The sequence below is a fragment of the Sparus aurata genome, chromosome 23 (assembly GCF_900880675.1).
Source record: "Sparus aurata chromosome 23, fSpaAur1.1, whole genome shotgun sequence".
NCBI lineage: Eukaryota > Metazoa > Chordata > Actinopteri > Spariformes > Sparidae > Sparus > Sparus aurata.
The window spans coordinates 14916731-14939050 of NC_044209.1; the positions used below are offsets into that span (position 1 = coordinate 14916731).

Consider the following 22320-nt stretch of genomic DNA (forward strand, 5'->3'; position numbering starts at 1 on the left):
ATGCTGAATGAAACGCTTATTTTGATTTTTGCTTTTTTCTGCTAAGGCATCTGCAGGAGCCACTATTCTGGGGTCCGGATTTACAGTCACATTTCCAAGATGGCTGCCTCCATCTCAGGATTATTAAAACCTTGGACACCAAGGTAATTATAAGCTTTATGATGATACAACCTATTAACATGCGGTGTTAGCTGTCTGTTACAGCCGACTGTGCTCGGGTTGCGTTTTTGTTCAACTCAGAATCAAACCATTAATTTAATTTGCGTGGTTGCAAAGCGAACTAGCTCTCAGGCTAAACACCAGCCAACATGAGTATCCAGTCAGTCACAGCAATAAACCTGTTCTTTTCGTTACTAATCCGCTACCGTCATTATTGTCGATGTAAAATCAGCCAATTGATAATGTATGTCATAAAGTGTTTAAAACTATGACATTGTCGCACCACGTTTATTTAATCGTTTACTCTATAAAGCGCCAGAAAACAGTAAAAACACTTTCCAAAGCCCAATTGGACAGAGTTTCTTGTTTTGTTCGACCAAGAGTCCAAAGGCCTGTTATTCATTTTACAATAATATAAAATTGAAGAAAAAAAAAACAGCAATGGAGACCAAGATTTATTGGCAAAAATGATCTGTTGATAATCTAATATATAACATTTGGAGGGATTTGGCAATTCATAGCCTGTGGGTCTTTAAATCAACAACTTATGTGTCCTTTGTTTGCAGAGTGTGCCTGGTGAGATGGGCGAGATACAACCCTTACTACCTGGAGCCAGAGGTCAGGAAGGAGGCCTACAGTAGACCAGAGGCAGAGCTGAGTCCTGAGGAGCAGGAGCAGCGGGAGCTCAAAGCGCACCGACCCATCAAGGCTGCCACCAGTGGAGTTACCAGCTCTCTTTTTGATGACCCGGTCCTCAGGTAAAACACACACACGCCCCAGCTCACTGCAGGAAGATGTCAGTTGTTTAGTATAAAACTGTCCCTCTGAGAGTTGGTGTCAGGTAATCCCTTATTGTCCTTGCTTTTCAGTAAATTTGTCAACATGATAATGAAAGATGGAAACAAGGTGCTGGCCAAAGAGATCATGACACAGGTAAGAAAGCGAGCCCTGTTCTCGAGCTAGAATATATGCCGTTGGCCCAATATGAATGACCACAATGTGTCTTTCTTCTTTCAGACCCTGGAGCACATAAAGAGGAAACAGGTGGAGAAATACCACAAAGCTCCAGAAGGGAAGAAGGAAGAGATCGAGTGTAACCCCTACTTTATTTTCCACCAGGCTCTGGAGAACTGTAAGCCTGTCGTTGGGCTGGCCAGCATACAGAAAGGTGGAAAGTTCTACCAGGTCAGTGATGAGGCGGAGCAATAATCTTTTCCTCTTATTCTTGTGCCAACAAAAACATAAAGTCTAATTATATTCTGTTTGATCCCCAAGGTGCCCATCCCTCTTACGGACAACCGACGCCGCTTCCTCGCCATGAAATGGATGATCACAGAGTGCAGGGACAACAAACACAGACGCACACACATGTATGAAAAACTTTCCCAGGAACTGTTGGCAGCGTCAATCAAGGAGGGCAACGTCATCAAGAAGAAGCATGAGCTGCACAAGATGGCCGAAGCCAACAGAGCGTACGCTCACTACCGCTGGTGGTAGAAAGAAACTGCTCAGGACTGAAACGCTGTCAATGCAAATGTTCCTTCAGACTCACAGACTGGACAGATGTGTTGGCCACAGAGGGTCAATTCAGTGACATGTTTCCTCTTTTTTTTTTTGTAAATATGTGAATGCCATGAAAATCCGGTGGTGAAAGAACTACAATGTAAAAAGTGTTGTAGGGTAACATGGATTTGTTGTATTGTATGGAAGCCCATTCCCATCAATGTGATGGATGTGATTTTTTTTAAGTCATTAAATTAGAAACTTTCTCAGAAAAGTTTAGCAAAAGTTTAGCATCTCAACATAATAAGTATTTTAAAAAGATTTAATTAGTATTTCAGTGTTAATTATGACTGGTGGTACTGATATATTTAGATTATTTATAAGATACGACTATTATTTAGAGAAAGCTTCACTTTATTTTGAGATATGAAGTCATCATTATAGGTACAAACAGGATCTTTTCTTTTCGATCACATTGGTGGAAATTGGCTTCTATATTGTTTGCAAATTGAATTATGTTGAATCAACAGTTGTACCGCATTGTACCGAATTGATTAAAATTTTACAAAATATATTATAACAAATAAATCTGCATTAAATGCATAACCCAACCATAAAACAATTGAACTGATGTGATGTAAAAATTAAACAGTGTAATAAAATATTTAAACATATATTGCAGTCTTTCGGTGTTGTTCACACTGTACACTCATGACTGCACTCCCAGACATCAGGAGGTCTCTGTTATGACGTATGTGGATGACACCAACATCACTGGCTGCACTATAAGCAACAACCAGATCTTTTATCAGGAGGAAATCAAAAATCTTGCAGAGTGGTGCACAGAGAGCAAAATGTAGCTCAATGTCAACAAAACCTGATGGAGCTGATGGTTGATTTTAGGAGTTGGAGACAGTGCAGCATACATGAAAGCCACCAGAGCACATATACATGTTTTTTAGTAGCTTGAACCAAATAACATAAAATATGACTTGCAATCTTTGGCAGCTAATCTTGTTAAAACCCTTAATCTTTTTTTAAGGAGAATCCTTTTTTCATTGGTGAAACTTAGAGATTTAGAGATAAAGAGATTTTTTTTCATGAGAACAATATTATCATTAAAATATATTCTCACTTGCCCCTCAAGGCTTCCCTTTTCCATGTACTTTTGTAGTTATTATGTTACTTTTCAATTGTGAAAACAAGCAAAGAAAATAAATGAAAAGGAGATTGTTTAACACATTTAAATTCTGAGCCCTACAGGTCAGACATAGGCATGGTAAAAGTCCAGTTTCTTTGCAATTCAGTTTTTTTCAAATCTGACAACAGTACAACATCAGTAATTTCAGCGAATCCCAACAAGCAGGTGAGATAGCTACTTTGAAGCCATAGTAATAAGGAAGAGAACAAAGCAGGAAACAAGTTGACAGTATTGGAGCGTCATAGTCTTTTTATGTAGGAATTCAGTGTGGATGTATGGGTCAGCAAATCAATGGACTTCACCACAGGAGATCACTAATTAATTAATAGTGGTGTCAGATCAAAACATGCTTCTTTGTGTTGTTCATCCAGGCACTTTATAACAAGATCATTTTCTTTGAGCACATTGTTGGAAATGAGCTTCCATATTGTTGACAAATTGCGTTCAGTCCAATAAAGCAGTGGTGCACAACTGTATTGTTATTTCACATCCAATAAAAACATGATACCAAATTAATGAAAACGTCCAAGATTTATTAGAACAAATAAATCTGCATTAAATGTACAACCCAACCATAAAAAAAATGGAATTGAGTGATGTAAAAATGTTGCAACAGTGTAATAAAATATATAAACATATATTGCAGTCAGTCAGTATTGTGTCCTTTAGGGACTATTAGTGCCTACAGCATTCAAACTTAGTTACCCCTTATCTAATTCTTTAGAATCAGTTTCAATTAATCATTTTATCAACTTGCTTTGAACTTGGTGACAAATAATTAAACTTGCCCACAAATTTTCAAACACAATTGAGATCGTCACAGTTGCTAGGCTTTCATTCCTAACACTGAGGATTCTGTCTCTGAACTGATCAAAGCTGATTTGTCTCTGCAAGCCAAATTTTATATTGGGATTAATTTATTTACATACCTTACAGGTGCCACTTTTAAAAAATAACGACAGATGTTGTATTGTCCCACATTTGTATCTGTCTGATTCCAAGGCACAGCTTTGGCTGAAGACCGTAAAGCCGTCACTGAGTATCAACAAAGGTTACAGCAGATGCAAACTTAAAACTGAGCTCAGCTACATAGTGTTGCCTGTGCAGGTTGAAGTCTAATTTAAAAGATAAAATACTAATTTACTGGCATCATACTCATAACTGACCTGCATAAACAGTGTGTGAGGGGAGGACAAATACGTGCAGTGGCTGAAAGTAACTAATCACATTTACTCAAGTACTGTTTTTAAGTACAATTTTGAGATACTTCACAAGCATTTACATTTTCTGCTACTTTATATTAGTATAAGGTGCTTTTCAAGCTACTTTGCAGATTCAGATTAAAATAAAAATATGAACAACAAATAAACAATATTGAATTAAAATACAACTTCATTGATCCAAGGTGGCACTTCTACTTTTGGGGAGTCTTCCAATTTTCTAATGTAGGACTTTTACAAGTATAGGTAATAGTTACTGAAGTAAATGATCCGAGTACTCCACCACTGCCCCCTAGCACCTCTACTACAAATTAAGAGCATAGGCTTTATCAAGTCTCCTGTATCGGATGATGTTGTTTTTGTTATGTTGGCACGACTTGTATAACAAGTTTCTATAGAAACACATTTTAAATATGAACTGTAACCAATCTTTCTTATTCATAAGTTGAGCTGTAACACATAAAAACATTAAAGAAGATCCCTGAATTAAGACACAATGTTTTATCTGACAAAACGGCCTCATAACAAAATGTAACGAGACACAGTAACACAGGAATCCTACAGGACAAACTACGCGGAAAGTCCCTCTGAACTGCATCTCCACTCTTTAGTAAAATTTCAATTCTAAGCTAAAATATTCAACTAAATAAGTAAAATATTGATTTTAAGTTAAATTCAATTGTTGGTCACACAACGATAAAAAGTAAAGCAAAGATCAAATCAGCTTGTATCTGACTGGAATGTCTGTTCCAAGTCCTTTGGATTTAGTAAAAATAACTTGGACTTTGAAATGTTTTCTCACAACAGGAATGCCTGTAAGATAAAAAAAAAAAAAAAAGCAACATAAAAATATCTTGAGCTTCTTCAGCTGCAATCAAACTTTGAACAAGTGTACCTGAATGTGGATAAACCTCGTTAACTTAACTTGAACTCCTGTTGAACTATTGCACGTTCCACATCCACGGCACCATGTCTCAGTAATATTATCAAACGCAGGGAACTCTCCAGCAAAATAAAAGTCTTTTTTTTTTTTTTTTACAATTTATGAAACGCAATCTGCACAAAACCCTTAACTGGTTTCCTGGAGGATGTTGCTGGTTTTATAATCAGTGGTGACTAAGGAGAGGTATCCAAGGTGCTTGAAGGCTGGCTAACACACCTGCGAAACAGCTGTTCAGCACCCATGTCCTTTTAACGATCCTAGTCAGCAATTTCACTGTAGTAGTACTTGTGGGCGGTGCTGCTGAGCATCCAGCCGCCAGCCCTGAACTCCAGGATCTCCAGCAGCAGCAGACGGGCCATGGAGGTGAGACCCTCCTGGAGCAGGAATCCATCCCGCAGCAGGAAGAACAGCTCATCCATCCGCTGGTTATTCACCTTCTCCAGCTGCTCTCCGATGCGATGCAGCTGCAGCACCAGGCAGTCCACCTGCAGATGGAGGTGGAGAAGTCGATGAATTATAGAGTAGTGAAGAACCACTCATGAAACATCAACTCTGTTAAGTCTGTGTTTTCTTGAAAAATGACATGTAAATAAAAAAAATGATTAAAACAAAAGGATGTTGTAATAATAATAATAATAATAATAATAATAATCTTCCTTATAACATCAATATGCAATAAATGAATAAATAAACAATGTTGAAACAAGTCAAAGTGATACTAAATAAAGAGTTTACTTGTTTGATTGCAGAATTTGTAGGCAAGGGACAAGATTTTGCTATCAGTTCATATTGAGAGAAAAAGAAGCAGAACCCATTGGCTCAACTTGTACAGATTTAGCTCTTTATTATCTTTTTTTAGAAATGTATCTGTATTCATATGAATACATCTTTTCTTTGTTTTGTCCAAAACTACACATTATACGGTAAATGTGGTAAGTTTGCCATTTCGTAGTGCTGTCCGAATGTATAGTGAGATAAATTATACCCTATATAGCATATATAGACTCAATCTCTATTTGCTATCCAGGTGGCACTTGCAACACTGGAAGCCCGTATACATTGGCTGTTTCCCCCAGAGGCTATATCACTGTCATACAGATAGCAGTTGGGTTCAGTGATTGCCCTGCAAAGATTTTCTTTCACATGCGAGGTTGATTAAAACATGTTGCACATCTCTGCTCCAGAACACAACATGCTTTGGCTTTTTTTGCCTTTGAGGCAACAAATTATTATCAAGTCTTTTTGATGCGTGATACTGAAAATAAATCTATGCAACAATTTTACCAATTAATGAATAAAAATGAGAGATTATTTCCTATAGAATGTTTTGCATAGATGTTGTAATATGGTATGTAATTGTCTCTTCTAAATTTTATTGTTTCGGAAAAGGTTGATGAGGATTTTTTTTTGTGTACATCTATGGTGATTGACTGATCCATGGACTTTAAAAACAGTAAGGAAACATCCTTAGACGACACCCTGCTAAAGGCAGGATAGCCAAAAACAGTTTGGTGAAAACAGCATGTTGTACTGGAGAAGAGTTGCTTTTACTAAATTCTGAAAATAGGAAACAACTTCCCACATGCATGGTATCTATCAGTGCCAGTGTTCTTAATTTAATGACAGAATAAAAAGGTGAAATAACTTGACATTCTTCGTTACCTCCTCTTCATTCATTAAAGCATCTGGTTGGGCAAGCCTTATCAGACAGTCAAACACGGGATGGACCAGGGCCACCATAGGCATGTTGTTAACCTAAATGTCAAGACATAAATAGAGAGTACAAGACTAAAACATTTATCAAGACGCCCATGTTCAACCCAAAACTATAATTGAAGTGAAAAATGAGAATACATAGTCTCCATAAAGGGGTCGAGCTGTGCAAAACAACAAGGGCCATTATCAAGGCAGTAGCGCCGAGATCGAAAAGTGGCTGAAGGTATGTCGATTGCTGCTTAACGGCATATACCGATCCCTAGAATGGCATACCGATCCCCAGACTGACATACAGATTCTCGGAGTGGTATGCTGCTATTATGCCGCTGTTATTCCACCGACACATGACGGTATGTGCCGCTTGAGATTGTTACTGAGAGACTGTTGGATGGGTACCGCTCTCTGATGAATATGCAAATGTAATGCCACTGGGCTGGTTTGACGACAAGTACAGCCGTAAACATATACTTTTTTTTTTTTGTCTTTATTGACAATGCTAACTTAACACTTTACCGCAAGTAATGTTATGTTGTTGGGATTGTAGGCATATAGACAGTAATTACACGTGGGACTCTTACGATATGATAGAAAAGCAATATGTCTAAATGTCCGCCTATAAACTACTTAAAGCTAATGAAAGCGCTAACCTTAGCTAACATGGCTAATATTAGCCCAGCCACCATAAAAATGAAAACCCATCACTAAGTATTGTTTTGTTGGCAGGCTCAAAAGTTCTGCTATCGATTAGTCAGACTGGCTATAAGGTGGCTGGGCTAATATTAGCCATGTTAGCTAAGGTTAGCGCTTTCATTAGCTTTAAGTAGTTTATAGGCGGATATTTAGACATATTACTTTACTATCATATCGTAAGAGTCCCACGTGTAATTACTGTCTATCTGCCTACAATCCCAACAACATAACATTACTTGCGGTAAAGTGTAAAGTTAGCATTGTCAATAAAGACAAAAAAAAAAAAAAAAAGTTTATGTTTACGGCCGCACTTGTCGTCAAACCAGCCCAGTGGCATTACATTTGCATATTCATCAGGGAGCGGTACCCATCCAACAGTCTCTCAGTGCCGTAACAATCTCAAGCGGCACATACCATCATGTGTCGGTGGAATAACAGCGGCATAATAGCAGCATACCACTCCGAGAATCTGTATGTCAGTCTGGGGATCGGTATATACCACTCCGAGAATCTGTATGTCAGTCTGGGGATCGGTATGCCATTCTAGGGATCGGTATATGCCGTTGAGCAGCAATCGACATACCTTTAGCCACTTTTCGATCTCGCTGTCACTCTATCAAGGATGAAACCTGAGTCAAGCTCCAGTGGATGTGAAAGTGAACTGGGCCACACATTCCTGTCTCCTTTCCCTACCATTGACAAACTAAACACTTAGATCTGCGCACATTCAAGATGTTGCATTTAGACAGCATTTAAAGAAGCATGTGTAGAGATTTAGTGCTAGCAGAAGTTTGGGGAGATTTACATCTGCGACACTGAACACAAGATGCAATCAAAGATGTCTCAAGGTGACATCTTAAAGAAAATATATTCAAGCTGTTTTGCAGATGCTTTGATCCAGAGTGAGTTAACAATGCTGCTCTGTATTCATGATTAAAACATTATGATAACCTGATGAATTTTTTTAATATCTTGATGGGAATCATCAGTGACTTACTTTGAGGTAGTCGAAGATGTTGCAGATGAATGTGACATAGCAGACCCACTCCTGCAGCGAGCGCCTCCTTGTCTCTTCGCGGTCCTTGAACTCCTGCTGGAGCCGGTTCAACAAGTTCCTCCGGAACACATTTCCATTGCTTTGCTTGGCCTCGGCCTGCACGGGTTGATGGAGTGTGCACAAAAAGTCAGGAAACACACTGGTGTGGGTAAGCTGGCTTAAGAGCTCCCTGTTGCTCATGTGTAAACTACCAGTTGGGCATTAATAAGGTAAGAGGATTAAGAATTTGGTTGAGGAAGCTCAATCAGATGTTTAAGTCCGGCTCTGGTTTCTTAAATCCCTCTGCTACGATGGTGTTCAGCCTGTTGATGTAACAAACTAAGATGGACTCTTAAATGGTGATGGACAAATGACACATGAAACTGCAAATGGTACAGACCTGCACAATGGTGTAGCAGATGCGTCCTGCCTCTTTGCTGAACACTTGGTCCTTTAAAGACTGATCCATGATGATACTGGATACTTTCTCCAGGTTCACTGAACTTGGATCTGAAATACACAAAAATGCATTCACACAAAAAGGTTGTTTAAGACAGTTGTCATTCACACAGTAGATGCTGAATAGTCATTTATCAATTACAATGCAGCAACATGTCAACATGTCATAGGCATGATTTGGAAAATTATTGGAGATGTTTGCAACAAGTGATGACACTGAAATTCCTGTAAATTAGTGATAAGACTACAGTAACATGCTTACCTTTCAAGGCTGTTTTCAGCAACATCTGTGTGTCCAGGTCAAATGACTGGATCTTGTAGTCGTCAGTAGAGTTATCCATTATAGATACCAAATTACACCTGAGAGCTGTCCCACTGTGAAAATCAGACAGCACATTTTGTATTATAAGGTGGTCATAGTATAGCAGGTGTTTTCAAAAGAAATGCAAGCTTTTCACAAACAGGTTGCGGTTCTGCTTCAAGCCTGCTGGGCACAAAATACATCACAGACAGGGAGCACAGAACAATTTGTGTGACAACAATAACCACAAAAATCCTGCTGTGCTGTCATCAAACTGGCTGCTCCCCATTCTTCATTCACTGAGGGATAGGAGGGATTACACGGGCAAACTCAGGTCAACCAAAGGGTCAGCTGACACCCCAAATCAACAGATAACACACAACACAAGAACGAAGTGGTCTTTTGATACGTGACATATTAACACCTACATATTAGCCACACACAAGTTGCTTACGCTACATGTGTTGTTAACATTAGCATGAACGTTGCATCTGGTATTAGCTAAACGCCAACTTAGGCAACGATATTTTGATTTATCGCTGGGTAACGAGAGTAAATGTAACGCCAGCACAGTTTTACTGTTACTAACAGCTAATATTTACTAATGTTGAATTAACACAAGCTAGTTTGTGTGCACCTACTCTACTGCGGACACCGTTAAACGTTAGCGTAAACGTTAAGACCAGTTAGCGTCAAGTTGTATAAGTTACCTAGCGTTAACTAATTAACGTTAACCTACATTTACCTTACAACCTCTCGCCAAAAGAAAGAAAACGGTTTAACGTTGATTACATCCAGGTTGGTGGAAGGGACAGATTAAAATAAATACTTACATTTCGATAATAATATGCAAAATGTACCTTAAATTTGCGCTAATTCTTCACATCTAAGCTGGTCATTCCACTTGGTAGCTTACGCTAGACACAGCCTTTCGAAGCCGAACTATCACGACAAGATGACTCCCTGCTTCTCTCCATATCACCCAAAAAATAACGGGGCCACGAGGGAAACAAGAGCTTTCGTGGTTGTTTTATTTCCGGTGTGTTCCGAGGAGGGAGAGATGCCTCTTGCTGCGTTATTTCTGCTTTGGTAGGTGCAGTACGCGCTATCTGACCCGGAAGTACTATTAGCAATTTTTGGGCGTGCGATGGAATCAAATTTTTGTCCTGTTATCATTGGATTTTACTTGTTTGGACTTTGGAGCTTACTGTAGCTTAAGTTATTTTTTATGAAGAACTTACTATAAGGTGAGTGTCCTTCTAACTGCAGACCAGTGTCTCGGTACAAAGTAAACTGCTGTCATGTTGTTGTTAGCTTAGCTAGGCTAGTCAAGGTCCCACTGCATGTCCTCTACCTGTTGTGACTGTTACTGTACCTGGTGTCATGTGTGTGTTGTTGGCATTAACACTACATTATATCATACTCTCGACAGTTTTGTCTAGATAGTTATACTCTGACAATATTTTAAGGTACGGCATTTAAAATGCCCAACGAAGGGAGATGTGCCACAGGAAACAGCCTTCCACAGGAAACATTAATTAATCACTTACTGTTGTGACATGGATAATATTTCTGGGTAGTCCCGCATGCTACCTTCCACATTAAAAAAACAAAACAAAAAAACAAAAAACCAAGGGGAAGAGCTTAAGAAAAATTAATCACATAATGCGGTATGGCATAACGGAAATTTTGGCTCACTTTTCCCTTCTCTTAAATCACACAGCTCACACAGTCTGTTTTATGTCTGATTATGTTTGAAATGGAAGGATGCCAGAGCTTTTGGCTAGTGGAGAATATGTTGCATATGATTTGTTTTTATATGGCTGATATTTTCCAACAAATTGATTTAAAACATTTTTTTTTTTTTAATTGAGCTCACATTACAAAGCACAACCCAATCTTGATCTCTGATTGCAGTGTTAACAGAAATCTGAAGCAGTGGAGAGATGGTGGGCTATGACCCCGGGGCACAGGGTGCACCCCTCTCCCCAGAGGAGGCAGCCCTGGCTGGGTCAGCTGCTGGGATGGTCACTCGAGCCCTAATAAGCCCCCTTGACGTGCTCAAAATAAGATTTCAGGTAATGATGCATTTGTTTACTTTCTGGGGATTCATTTTGATATGTTTGAACAAAGCCTTTTTTATTTATGATTTTTCAATATTTTCACCTTTCAGACTGTGAAATATACTTTACATTGAGATACTGAAGCTAGCAAATTAAAGTCAGTGTCACCAAATGGAACGATGTCGCGTTAAAGCACATTCATCATCTGTTGTTGATTTGGCTGCTACTCTCTTGGTGCATTTAATTACATTTTATTAAATATGCTGTTAATGTTGTCTGCCTTTTTTTCCCCCACAGCTTCAGATTGAACCTGTGTCTTCACAGAGGCCGGAGGGGAAGTACTGGGGGTTATTTCAGGCCTCCCGCCGCATTCATTCAGAGGAAGGACTCTCTGCTTTCTGGAAAGGCCACATCCCTGCACAGCTTCTCTCCATCTGCTTTGGGGCTGTCCAGGTAGGGCCTCTAAAACCATAAACTGCATCCTCACATAAACAAGTAAACCTCTCAAAACTATCTCACTTGTATTAGCAACGTTTACTTAATTGTGTATGTTCACTTTGCAGTTTGCCAGTTTTGAGTTTCTGACTGAGGTGGTCCACGAAACGACGCCGTATGACAGCCAGACAGCAGGAGTTCACTTTGTGTGTGGTGGTTTGGCTGCCTGCTCTGCCACAGTAGTCTGCCAGCCTCTGGACACACTGCGGACACGCTTTGCAGCTCAGGGAGAGCCCAAGGTAACACTTGTCAATACACTGATAAACTGTGGCTGTCAGAGAGTTTTTGTCAGAACTTATGTTAGGAATTTCTTACATCAACTCATAGTCATAGATCTTCTTCTAGTTGTTTTATTGATTGGATGGGTTGGTGTTGAAAAAACGTCATCCTGTGATTAGATAGAAATTTAGCACACAGTGAATGTGGCAGGGGTCACACAGGTGGAAACTCAGGATGTCAGTGGAAATCAAACTAATGAAGACAGCAGCCCATAGCATTCCCAGTTTTAAGTTTTATCCATAAAGAAACTAATGCTAAAAACAACAAAGCAAGAAGCCGTATTGACTTAAATTTGCTTCTTTTTGTAATGATCAATTATTTTGTTGCACATTTTAATAGACTTAAAAATGTAGGTGTCCTCTGGTGCTTAATACAGTGTATCTGCAGGTCATTAGGGCTAAAAAAAAAAAAAAGCACGGTATTTGATTTTCTGACAAATGACCTTAGAAAGCGTGAAAAAATGTAATTAACAAAAGACAGTGAATATGTAACAAATATGTTCTCTTTTGCTCTGTAGAGCTGCAACTATGAATTGATTAGATGCTAATCGCTAACTGTTTTGAGTGTATCATTAGGAAATGTTATTCACTGCGGTAAAGTACTGAAAAAAAAAAGTATTATTGCTGGAAAATGTATCTTCTGTGCAAATACAGTGTGAATACTGACAGTGGAACATATTTTAAAAGCAATGATTGAAATGCAAATTGTGAGATGAATTGTCTGAAATATATGAAAATCATAAAATGCAATGCACTAACCTGATGAAAAATCTGGAAGTCAAACTAAATATATTTAAGAAGGTAAGTGATGTAATGCATTGCTGGACAACCTTAGAGGTAATTCATTTCAGCTGCCAGCTCTGAGAGCATTACAGTTACCTGAAAACACTCAACAAGTCAAAAAAAACCTTGCTATTTAAAAAGCATAACAGGTCTAAAAGGTGTAATAGAAACATGAATGTTTTTTTTTTTTTTTTAATCAGCGTTCACACTTATTACCTACTTTGGCTGGCATTCAACTTAATGAACCCTGCCAAAACCCTGTATTACGCCTCATCTGTTTTCTCAGGTGTACAGCAGCCTGCGGCAGGCTGTGTCAACAATGTGCCGCTCAGAGGGAGTACTGACATTTTACCGTGGCCTGTCTCCAACACTGGTGGCAGTGTTTCCCTACGCAGGGCTGCAGTTCTTCACCTACAACATCTTTAGAAACCTGCTGGCTCCACCAACCACTTCTGGAAACTCAGGAGGTCAGCGGAAATCAAACGCACCATCCTGCCGTTTTATTTATCACGCAATCACACACACACACACACACACACACACACACACACACACACACAGGAAGTATTAACAGTCTGAAGTCTTTTTATCACCCCCTTCAAGGGAACCTAAGGAGCTTAGTTTGTGGCAGTGGAGCAGGAATGATCAGCAAAACAATGACATACCCATTCGACCTCTTCAAGAAGAGACTGCAGGTGGGGGGCTTCGAGGCAGCAAGAGCTCACTTTGGACAGGTAAGCTCATTTCCATCATGTTTCACATTTTGGAGCACTTATTGTGAGTATTTAAGCACCATCTCCTGCGTCTCTCATTCAGGTGCGGTATTATAGAGGCCTGCTGGACTGTGCGGTTCAAATAGCCAAAGAGGAGGGCGTCCGAGGCTTCTTTAAAGGCCTCTCTCCCAGCCTTGTGAAAGCTGCGCTGTCAACAGGCTTCACCTTTTTTTGGTATGAATTCTTCCTGAATGCCATACGTAACGTCAGGGAGGAACGGAGAGCAAAGGGCCTCACCAAAGACCTCGGGGAAAGATAATGAAGGGACAAAAAAAAGTAAAGATCACGCACAGACTCTCGCCTTGTTCTTTGCTTGCACTTGACATATTTATCAACTGGGTCGATGATCGGTGGTGGTTTATGTCGTGTTTACTTAAAAGGTAGGGAAAACGTAACCTCATTTTTGTATTTGTCTCTGTGCTATCATCACACCTTATGTTGTATGTTGTGAGGATTGAATTTAAAAAAATAATGTATTTCATATTTTAACGTGGGTTTCAAAGGGTTACTGATGTTTGCTTTTAAGAGATATAAGTCATAACATTTTGTGTTCAAACTGAACTTTGCACATTTTAAGCTCTGACTTTTATTAACAAATAGCAACTTTTCCAATTGTTGACTCATATTTCAATCAATTACATTGAAAGATGATTGTTCAGCAAAATGTCCTTTGATTGTCTGGTTGTATGTGTTAAGACAAGGAACATGTACAGTGTGATATTTATTTTATTATGTACTGTGGTGGGCAAAATATCATCCCTTTGACTATCGGCCAAATTAACGGCTAATTGAGAGTTCAGTTTGTCCCGCTAAGTGAAACTCTTAAGTGGCTCAGGTTGCTCCTACATGTCTGTCCAACACTGAAACTTTAAAGTCATTGTTTTAAAAATAAAATATAAGTTTTTAAACACTGAGTTCTGTGTTGTGCTTTAACAAGAGGATACCTGATTGGTTGTGAATCACTTACAGCAGCCCCTAGATTAATGCCACCGAGTGTGACGCATGTGCTTAGTTGACTATGCAGTAGTATCGCTCATTTTTAGTGCGTTTAATTTTTAGAATTAGAGCAATGCCCACAGAAATGTCTGCTGTGAGTGAGTGTTTCAGCTTTGCCACTTAATTATTTCCTTTTGTGCAAAAAACAAAGTTTGCAGTTCACGTTGAGGTGTTGTACATCTGTACCAATAGTGTTTCTATAATGAAAAACTTAAAATTTAATTTCCTGAACATGTAATTTAATTTGAACTTAACGTGATTAAAAATGTTTTGAACCCAGTAATTTAATGAAATGTCCTGACTGGTATTCTACCGATAACGTAATACCCTATTACATTATTGGAAATCCCCATTTTCAGGTGGGTCACTTGTTTTTGTTCAAAGCTGAGAATGTCGTAATGTTGACGGGCAATAAAATACTTTGTTCATTTTCAATCCAGAGCACACTGGGCTTCAAGAATTTTGGAATGATTTATACATTGGGTTTGAATCAAAGTACTAAATTATGCATTAGTGGGTTTTTATTAGATTTTCTGGCCTTAATGCATTTCCAGGAAATTATTACATGATTTGATGCGACACAGCCTGAGGTCCTGTTCTTTTTCAGTAAATATGTTGGGCGGTGTAGTTGAGAGCAAGCATGTACAATTATTTCTTAATTCCATTCAAATACATGGTAGTAACAAAGACGGCTCATACAGTTATGGATGCAACATGTTTTAATTTCATTTACTGAATACAAAACCCATCAACAGAATAACTAAAAAAAAAATATAATGAAATACAGTTGAAATGCACAAAGCAGCAAAACAACATGCATACCACATGGCTGGTGTGTAAAAACTCAGCTGAAACACAACATCAAGTATGAGGCAGAGATAACGGAGGAAAACATAGAGAACATTAAATTCACAAATATTTTAAAAGCAGCCTCTGGAGTCAAAATCATGCACTTACAGAATTCATTTACAGACACTGAGGCTGACCGAACTCACTATAATAAACAAACACTTAAATAAGGTTGAGAGTCCTGTCCTTTAAAATACACGATAAGCAATTTCATAGCAGCATCATCACTGGATATGATATTCTTTTAGAAGTTTTGACATTTTACTGGTTAAATAATGTTCATACAGTATATACAAGAATACACAATCACCTGACACCTTACTGTGAGAACCATAATACTCAACTGATACAGTGGCCATCAAAGGATCTGTCAAAATAGTCCCCACCACACAAATAGATATGTCAAACCACAAGGTCCAGTTACCAAAGCCGGAGACTCTGACGCTCAAAGGTAAAGCAGAAATATAAACAAATTCTCTACAAGTTCATGTGCAGTGACTAAACCTCAACATATCTCGTCAACACACCCTGAGCTTGGATGAAAGTACGGTGATGCTCTGTGGGATAAATCATTTTCAGGAATGTACTGTACGCTATACTCAATCTGACTAATTGGACTCCAAGCTGTCTGACGCATTGGTGCTGGCCGTCTGTTTTCTGAGGAGGAGACAAGAATGAGGAGCCTCCAGCTGCTTAAACTCTCAATGGGACGCACTATACCTTTACACCTGGCAGGACTTTTAACTGTGGAGATCGGGCTGCCTGATTGTACCTGTAAAGGCAGTCTGGGAGCTGTCGGCTTTGCTGTAACACCGGCGAGTCTGCTGAAGGGGCTGGAATCAGCTGGACAGCGAAAAGTCTCCTTCACTTCAGCTAGCTGAGGGGGGGAATTGTGGGATGTGCTGGGTGGCAGGCATCCTCCACTCATCCACAGGTCTAGGGGGGTTCACCAGTCGGCACAGCCCCGCTCTCATTCTGGCTGCGGACTGGAGTTCCAGGAGAAAAAGCTGGGCAGTTTGAAGATTGAATCCCTGCGGCCCGGATCGGGCAGGGTCAAGGTCTCGGGGGCAGATTTCTTCCTGGGGCGCTCTTTTGGCACCGACAGGAACTCGGGGGCTTCTGTGGAGAGCGGCGTGGACGGGGCGCTGTTAGGGCCACTGCGGGCGCTGGATGGCAGGGGCGTCTCTGAGATGGAGATGGTAGGGGGGAAGGTGCCAATCTTCAGGTTGGTGGCTTCTTGTGTGGCACGCTCGTACTCCCTGACTTCCTCCATGGTCATGTCTGTTGGGATGGAGGCATTACACTTGACAAACTGATTGGACTGTTCAATTTCTGAGTGTGACAAAGTTAGCTGTATCGTTCTATAATGCTTTCTATGAGGTATACTTTGAATTGGAGTTGGATTATATCAAACTGCAATCTTGCGGCGAGTCACTTTCTTCACACAAAATAATGCCCATGTTTCATGAGCAGTGCCGTCTCTAATAAACTTACCAATCCACTCATCCACCCAGGCAAAGGCCTGCCTGTGTCCTAAAAGCAGGACATCTCGAATCACCTGAGCAGAATTACAAAAAAAGAGAGAAAAAAGGAAGCAAAGGAGATGAGATCACAGACGGAACAAAGATGAAGAGAGAAGGACGCAGGGAGGAAGTTCAAGGAGAGAGGATGTGAATCAGAATGAGTCAACTTTGATGGCTGAAGAGAGTTTTAATAACATTTCTAAGTTCTAAATGTTTCCTTTCACCCCCTGGAGGAATGTGATAAATATGAGTCACTCCCGGCGGTACTGAGTGAGTAATGATCCTGCCTGTGTGTGTGTGCCTCTGGCAAGGAGAGGACGGGGACAGTTCACCTCAGGGACAGATGCTGTAGCGGCGAAAGGGATTTGGGAAATAGGAGATATGAAGTTTAAACTGTTGAGCCCAGGTAAGGGCAGGTGGTGCAAGGCAATCTGGAGGAAGCGAAGGGGGCAGATATTTTAGAGGGCTATTATAGAACATTGGTTCACAGCCAACTGGTTTGTTTGTCACATGTTTTCAGAGCAGAAAATGAAATGCCTCTGGCTCTGACATCCATCTACACCGGTCAAAAAGTTTGTCTGACAAAAAAAAAAAATCACACATAAACCTCTCTTTCCTCACCTTGTGCACAAACTGTTCCACACGTGTCTGCAGGCCCCAGACTTCAAACTTCACGGTGACAAGTTTGTAGGAGCACATGATGGGATCTTGAGTGTCGATCCATCCTTCCTGCAGGAGGCCTCGGTTAGTCTTCTTCGACTTAAAATACCGCAGGTCCTATTAGGTGATGAGGCATGAGACACATAAGAAACTCCTCTTCAGGAGGAAAAGATTTGCATGAGCATGTCTGCAAAAGTGGAAGGCCAAACATCCTCTTAAACAGTTTTTCAACTAATATCTAATTAAAATATTATTTCCAGTCATTTATGTCTTTCTCTCTCTCTCTCTCTCTCTCTCTCTCACACTCACACACACACACACTCACTCCAACACACCTGCCTAAAGGACAGGATCACCTGCACTCATTGCGAGCCTCATGCGGAGTGCAGCCAGGCTTCACAGCAGGGCTCCCTAATCACAAGCTTTACGTGCATTAATCACTGCTCCCTATAGACTAATTATACTGCAGTGCTCATTTGTCTTAGGGTCGTGTGTCTGATTGTGAGAGTGTGCGGGGGTGATACACAGCTCTACTAGGAAAGCGCTTGGCAGTGGAGGTGGAAGAGGCCTGTTGAGTTTGCACACAGAACGTGTCACAAAGTTTGTTGGCAGACAACGAGGGAGAGAAATTTTAATGAGAGCTTTCCGACTAGTATTTTACCTTAATGTCCTCCAGATTTACTGAGCGTGAGATTGGGTGCCTGTGCACACCAGCCAGGTTGCGGTTTGCATCCAAGTCTGTCCAGACTTTGAAGAAACGTAATAAAAGGAATTAGGTGTCGTTAATTGGAGATTATTGCTATATTGATTTATGATTCCAGCAGGGGTGCAGAGGGGCTTCGTTGATATCCATAGATGATAAATAGATGTCTCACCTTGTTTGAAGTATGCTATAACTCCCACTATGGGTTTCTCTATCAAAACAAAAGTCAGATGCAGAGCCAGACCTTACGGAGGAATAAACACCCTGAGTCAAATCAGACTCTTGACAGAAGGGAGCTCAGAAACTACCTTTTTAACTTTCGGTATTAAAAAGAGGATCTGTCAACCCGACTGCAGGAGTGATCCATGGCGGTGACCTCCACTGTGGGTTTTTATGCACTGCTGACTGTATCTGGAGGGCAACTGTTACTTTACTACACAAGAAGGGAGGGTAAAAAGAAGAGAGAGATCCGCAGTCTCTGGTGAGTGCTGTGTGTAGTGATTGACCAAAGTCACAGACACAGACACACACACCTTTTGAGGCACTTTATGAGCTGCGTTTTGTGTTTGAAAGGTGCTATTAAGTTCACATTTATTATCATTATTATTTCGTTGATTATCATGAATTATGTGAGGCGGAGAGAGCATGGAGCAAGCGTGTCTGTCATCATTAGTACATACAGCAAAAGCGAAACACATGCTATAAACGCAGTGATGCTGTTGAGGGGCCTGTAGATGCTGGTTACTGGTTCATTCACGGGTGTCACTGGCCTCAGTTGTTTACTATCAGGTGTGACTCTGGTGCATCGCAAAACCCATCTGTCTTTCAAATCCAATGATATTCACGTCGGCAATGTGTCATCCACTTTTAGCTCTGGACAGCATCTCGGTGCTATTTTTAGCTCTGAGCGGATAAAAGCAGAAGACCGTAAAGCCCGTCGGGAGATGTGTATATGTGTGCGCGCGTGAGAGTGTGTGCGTGTGGGTGTCAATAATAAAACACCACTGCAGTGACACCATGAACCCCTCTGACTATTAATAGCTCAGCTTTTTATCGCCATCACACCCTGATAGACGGGTGTGCACACACATGCATACAAATGTCAGATCACCACGGCTAATGTCCATCACCTCCCCCACGCACAAACATGCGTTTCCATCCCTCTGAGGAGGCAGATGGCCAGCTGGTGGTCAAAAATGAGCCGGCGCTGCTCGAGAAAGATAACACAAGATTCTGTTAATCTGCTCGCACACGTCTTCTGTCCATCTCCATAGGCTCTCCTCTGTTCTTCTCTTTTCATCCTTCTTCCCGCCCTCCCTTTATCTCTGACATTCACACGCATACAAACATAAACAGCGTGCCCTGAGGTCAGCGACGTGACTCCCATCACCTCTGACTCCTTGTAGTGACGCTCAGGGATCTCGTCGTAGGCGATGTCCACAACCCAAACCTCTGTTTCTTCTTCTCTGGGCTCGCTGCCAAAGATCTGAGGGACAGGAAACAGTTCAATGCGTGAGGAGGACAGTTAATCAATGATGCACTGACAATTGCTGTGGGATGATGTGCTGCGATTTGCCCCCCCCCCCCCCCGTCACTGGGTACGACACTTTCTGGCAATAAGATAATGTCCTCTTAGTCATACGGAGCTCCTTTCCTTCCCTCTGGCTTTACAGAAGGTGACAAAACCCTATACAAACTGCAGTGAGGGATTAATGTGACTCATACGGTCAATGACACACCGTTGGGTCAGTGATTTCTTCCTGTGTCTGACTCACACGGGAACAGCAAAGCAGTTTCAGTTAGTTATCTGCTCAGAACAATTTCACCCCTCCTGCGTCAGTTACATCCTTTTAAACTTTTATGTAGCGCAACGTAGAAAGTGCAATGAAAAGGTTAATAGAGGAGATGATGAGGAAAAAAGAAAGACTGTACACATGGTGTGCTTGAGAACAGAGCGGTCCGTTTCAGATGTGTGTCTGTGACCGTCTGCAACTCCCACGAGCCACCAGTAAGTGGAGCTGCAGCCTTTAGTTTCCGCCTGCAGTATTGATCGGGGCAGTATTGTGTAACCTTCAGTCTTGCCCATTCTGCCACCACAGTGTCAAGTTGTACCGAAGGAAAAAGGTGGAGAGCAAGCACTTTAAACTGTAATCAACGACTCAACGAAACCAAGTGTCGCATGTCATGTTGCTGCAGGAGAAAGTGAACACTGACTCTCCTCACGTGCAGTGTTTGTTCCTCATCTTTTGTCTCTAGTATAACATGAATTATTAAAGGTTCTATAATTGAGATCTTAAACATAATTTTGCAGCAAACAACTATTTGCTGTTTTCAGATTTAGTGTAATATAGTGGCATCCTGAACAGAGAATAAAGTCACACTTACGGTGTGTGTGTTGTCACTTGAGCGTCTCTGTTCTTTGTTTTGGCAGGCGGGCTGGCTGGGTGTGCCTTTAGTGCATGTGAGTTAGCTTTTAAAAGCTTTTCAAGGGCTCCAACGTGCCCTTTAAGATGGCAATAAAGACAGTTTACTTAAGGCAAAAATATCAGTATTACAGAAGGACTTGATCACTCTGTCTGGAAAGATTCCACAGGATTGAGGACATCGTTTAATGAGTGCTAATCCACGTCCTTCGCCTAATAAAAAGACTGATTTATGAGCAGAATCTCACAAATCAGAGACGGCAAAATAGCCCTCGGACAAAGAGAATCCATCAGGTCTTATTTCGAGGCTTTGAAGTGAGAAGAATAAGAGGGGAAAAGAGAAGTAGACAAACGTGCAATGCTTAAAAAACAGGCAGAATGATGGAGAGCCATGTTCAGATTCCCCCGTCTTCCTGTCAGATGTACCCACATGACACCCCGAGGTATACTCACATTATCGTTGCTCCCCTTGTTGTCCTCGTATTTGCTCTCAATGTGGATGGAAAACTTGGGCAGGAAGGAGCACTGGAGGGGGTCGATAAGAGAAGACGGTGAGAAATCGATGTGCACGGCGACAGCTTTGTCAGGTGATGGAGATACAGCAAGGTTTAAGAAGGTAAAAGATTTCTGTCGACTGATCCACAGGACGAGATGAGAGACCAACTGTGTGTCTCTACATCTGTGTTTTTACTGCCCAAACCAGATGAGCGATAACGATTATTCTCCCACTGTTTAGATTTACAACTTTAGCGCACACGCTCCCTTTCTACATCGCAACACACACGCACACACACACGGTTATTTTATTGCCTTGAGCCGTGGTGACTTTTGTGCATCGGCTCTCAAATGCAACAGTTCGATTTAATTAAAGCTTAACACCTCCGATCATTATACAACAGAAGAGTGGAATTCTGGTTATATAAGCAGTCTATGTACAAGCTGGTGTGTCTGAATGTGTGTTTATGCGTGGCACAGTGGAACAGAGACAACACGATGGATGACAGAGGGGCTGTAGGGCTTGATGCTGGGATTTCATGGTGGATTCATGCTGAATCCACTGGTGTGTGTGTGTGTGTGTGTGTGTGTGTGTAGACCGAAAGAAAAGGAGACAGAAGGATTGTATTGTGCTGTAATTACAGTGCAGTAACTCAGTGCTGCCTGTCAGTCTTACTGACTTTGTGAGTCTTTGAGCGAGACACCAGGAAAAGTGTCTTGTGGCATGCGAAGAGAATGAGCGCATAAACCTCGATCCGGAGGAGAGAATGTCAGTCACTTTCAGTTGACATTATCATTGACTCTTAGTCATTCAGTTCCTTATTTCCATCTATTGCTGAGCATATCAGAGGACCTTTAAATTCCTTTAATCTGTTATCATTACAACAGTTGACAGATGAAATATCAACTGTACGTCTCATGTAAGCACGACTGCCCACCAAGTGTCTAAAGCCACATTTCGTGTCTCTGTGATGCTGGATCTGGTTGCTGGATTTACACACAGCCTTGCTATGAGTCAAAAACTGAAGTCGGCATGCTCACATGTCCACCA

General features: G+C 40.9%; 4 protein-coding genes across 6 annotated transcripts in view; 2 read left to right on the plus strand and 2 right to left on the minus strand.

The window, feature by feature from the left end:
* Positions 1 to 46: 46 nt before the first annotated feature.
* mrps7 (mitochondrial ribosomal protein S7) lies at positions 47 to 2336 on the plus strand. Its single transcript, XM_030406987.1, has 5 exons — positions 47 to 143; positions 726 to 917; positions 1029 to 1092; positions 1177 to 1344; positions 1435 to 2336. Exons 1-5 carry the CDS (start codon positions 100 to 102, stop codon positions 1654 to 1656), a joined length of 690 nt encoding a protein of 229 aa, XP_030262847.1. The 5' UTR covers positions 47 to 99; the 3' UTR covers positions 1657 to 2336.
* A 1039-nt stretch (positions 2337 to 3375) lies between these two features.
* On the minus strand, positions 3376 to 10272 carry mif4gdb (MIF4G domain containing b). Of its 3 annotated transcripts, none has more exons than XM_030406990.1 (6): positions 10062 to 10272; positions 9190 to 9302; positions 8869 to 8978; positions 8430 to 8585; positions 6689 to 6781; positions 3376 to 5511 (listed from the first exon to the last, which is right to left on the minus strand). In XM_030406990.1, exons 2-6 carry the CDS (start codon positions 9266 to 9268, stop codon positions 5284 to 5286), a joined length of 666 nt encoding a protein of 221 aa, XP_030262850.1. In that variant the 5' UTR covers positions 9269 to 9302; positions 10062 to 10272; the 3' UTR covers positions 3376 to 5283. The 3 variants fall into 3 exon arrangements, with proteins under 3 accessions (XP_030262850.1, XP_030262849.1, XP_030262848.1); XM_030406989.1 differs by having other exon boundaries at positions 9974 to 10272; XM_030406988.1 differs by having other exon boundaries at positions 10089 to 10269.
* A 42-nt stretch (positions 10273 to 10314) lies between these two features.
* Positions 10315 to 14534, plus strand: slc25a19 (solute carrier family 25 member 19). The gene is made up of 7 exons (XM_030406986.1): positions 10315 to 10475; positions 11146 to 11306; positions 11589 to 11744; positions 11855 to 12025; positions 13134 to 13314; positions 13451 to 13581; positions 13664 to 14534. The coding sequence occupies exons 2-7, from the start codon at positions 11175 to 11177 to the stop codon at positions 13877 to 13879; spliced, it is 987 nt and encodes a 328-aa protein (XP_030262846.1). The 5' UTR covers positions 10315 to 10475; positions 11146 to 11174; the 3' UTR covers positions 13880 to 14534.
* Positions 14535 to 15317: 783 nt separating this feature from the next.
* Positions 15318 to 22320, minus strand: part of LOC115575537 (cytoplasmic phosphatidylinositol transfer protein 1-like) — a 52360-nt gene continuing 45357 nt past the window's right edge. The window contains exons 6-10 of the mRNA XM_030407703.1: positions 21228 to 21299; positions 19742 to 19837; positions 17610 to 17765; positions 16960 to 17023; positions 15318 to 16746 (exon numbers count right to left, since the gene is read on the minus strand). Of these exons, the coding sequence (XP_030263563.1) occupies positions 16436 to 16746; positions 16960 to 17023; positions 17610 to 17765; positions 19742 to 19837; positions 21228 to 21299 (699 nt within the window). The 3' untranslated portion in view covers positions 15318 to 16435. The remainder of the gene's footprint in view (positions 16747 to 16959; positions 17024 to 17609; positions 17766 to 19741; positions 19838 to 21227; positions 21300 to 22320) is intronic.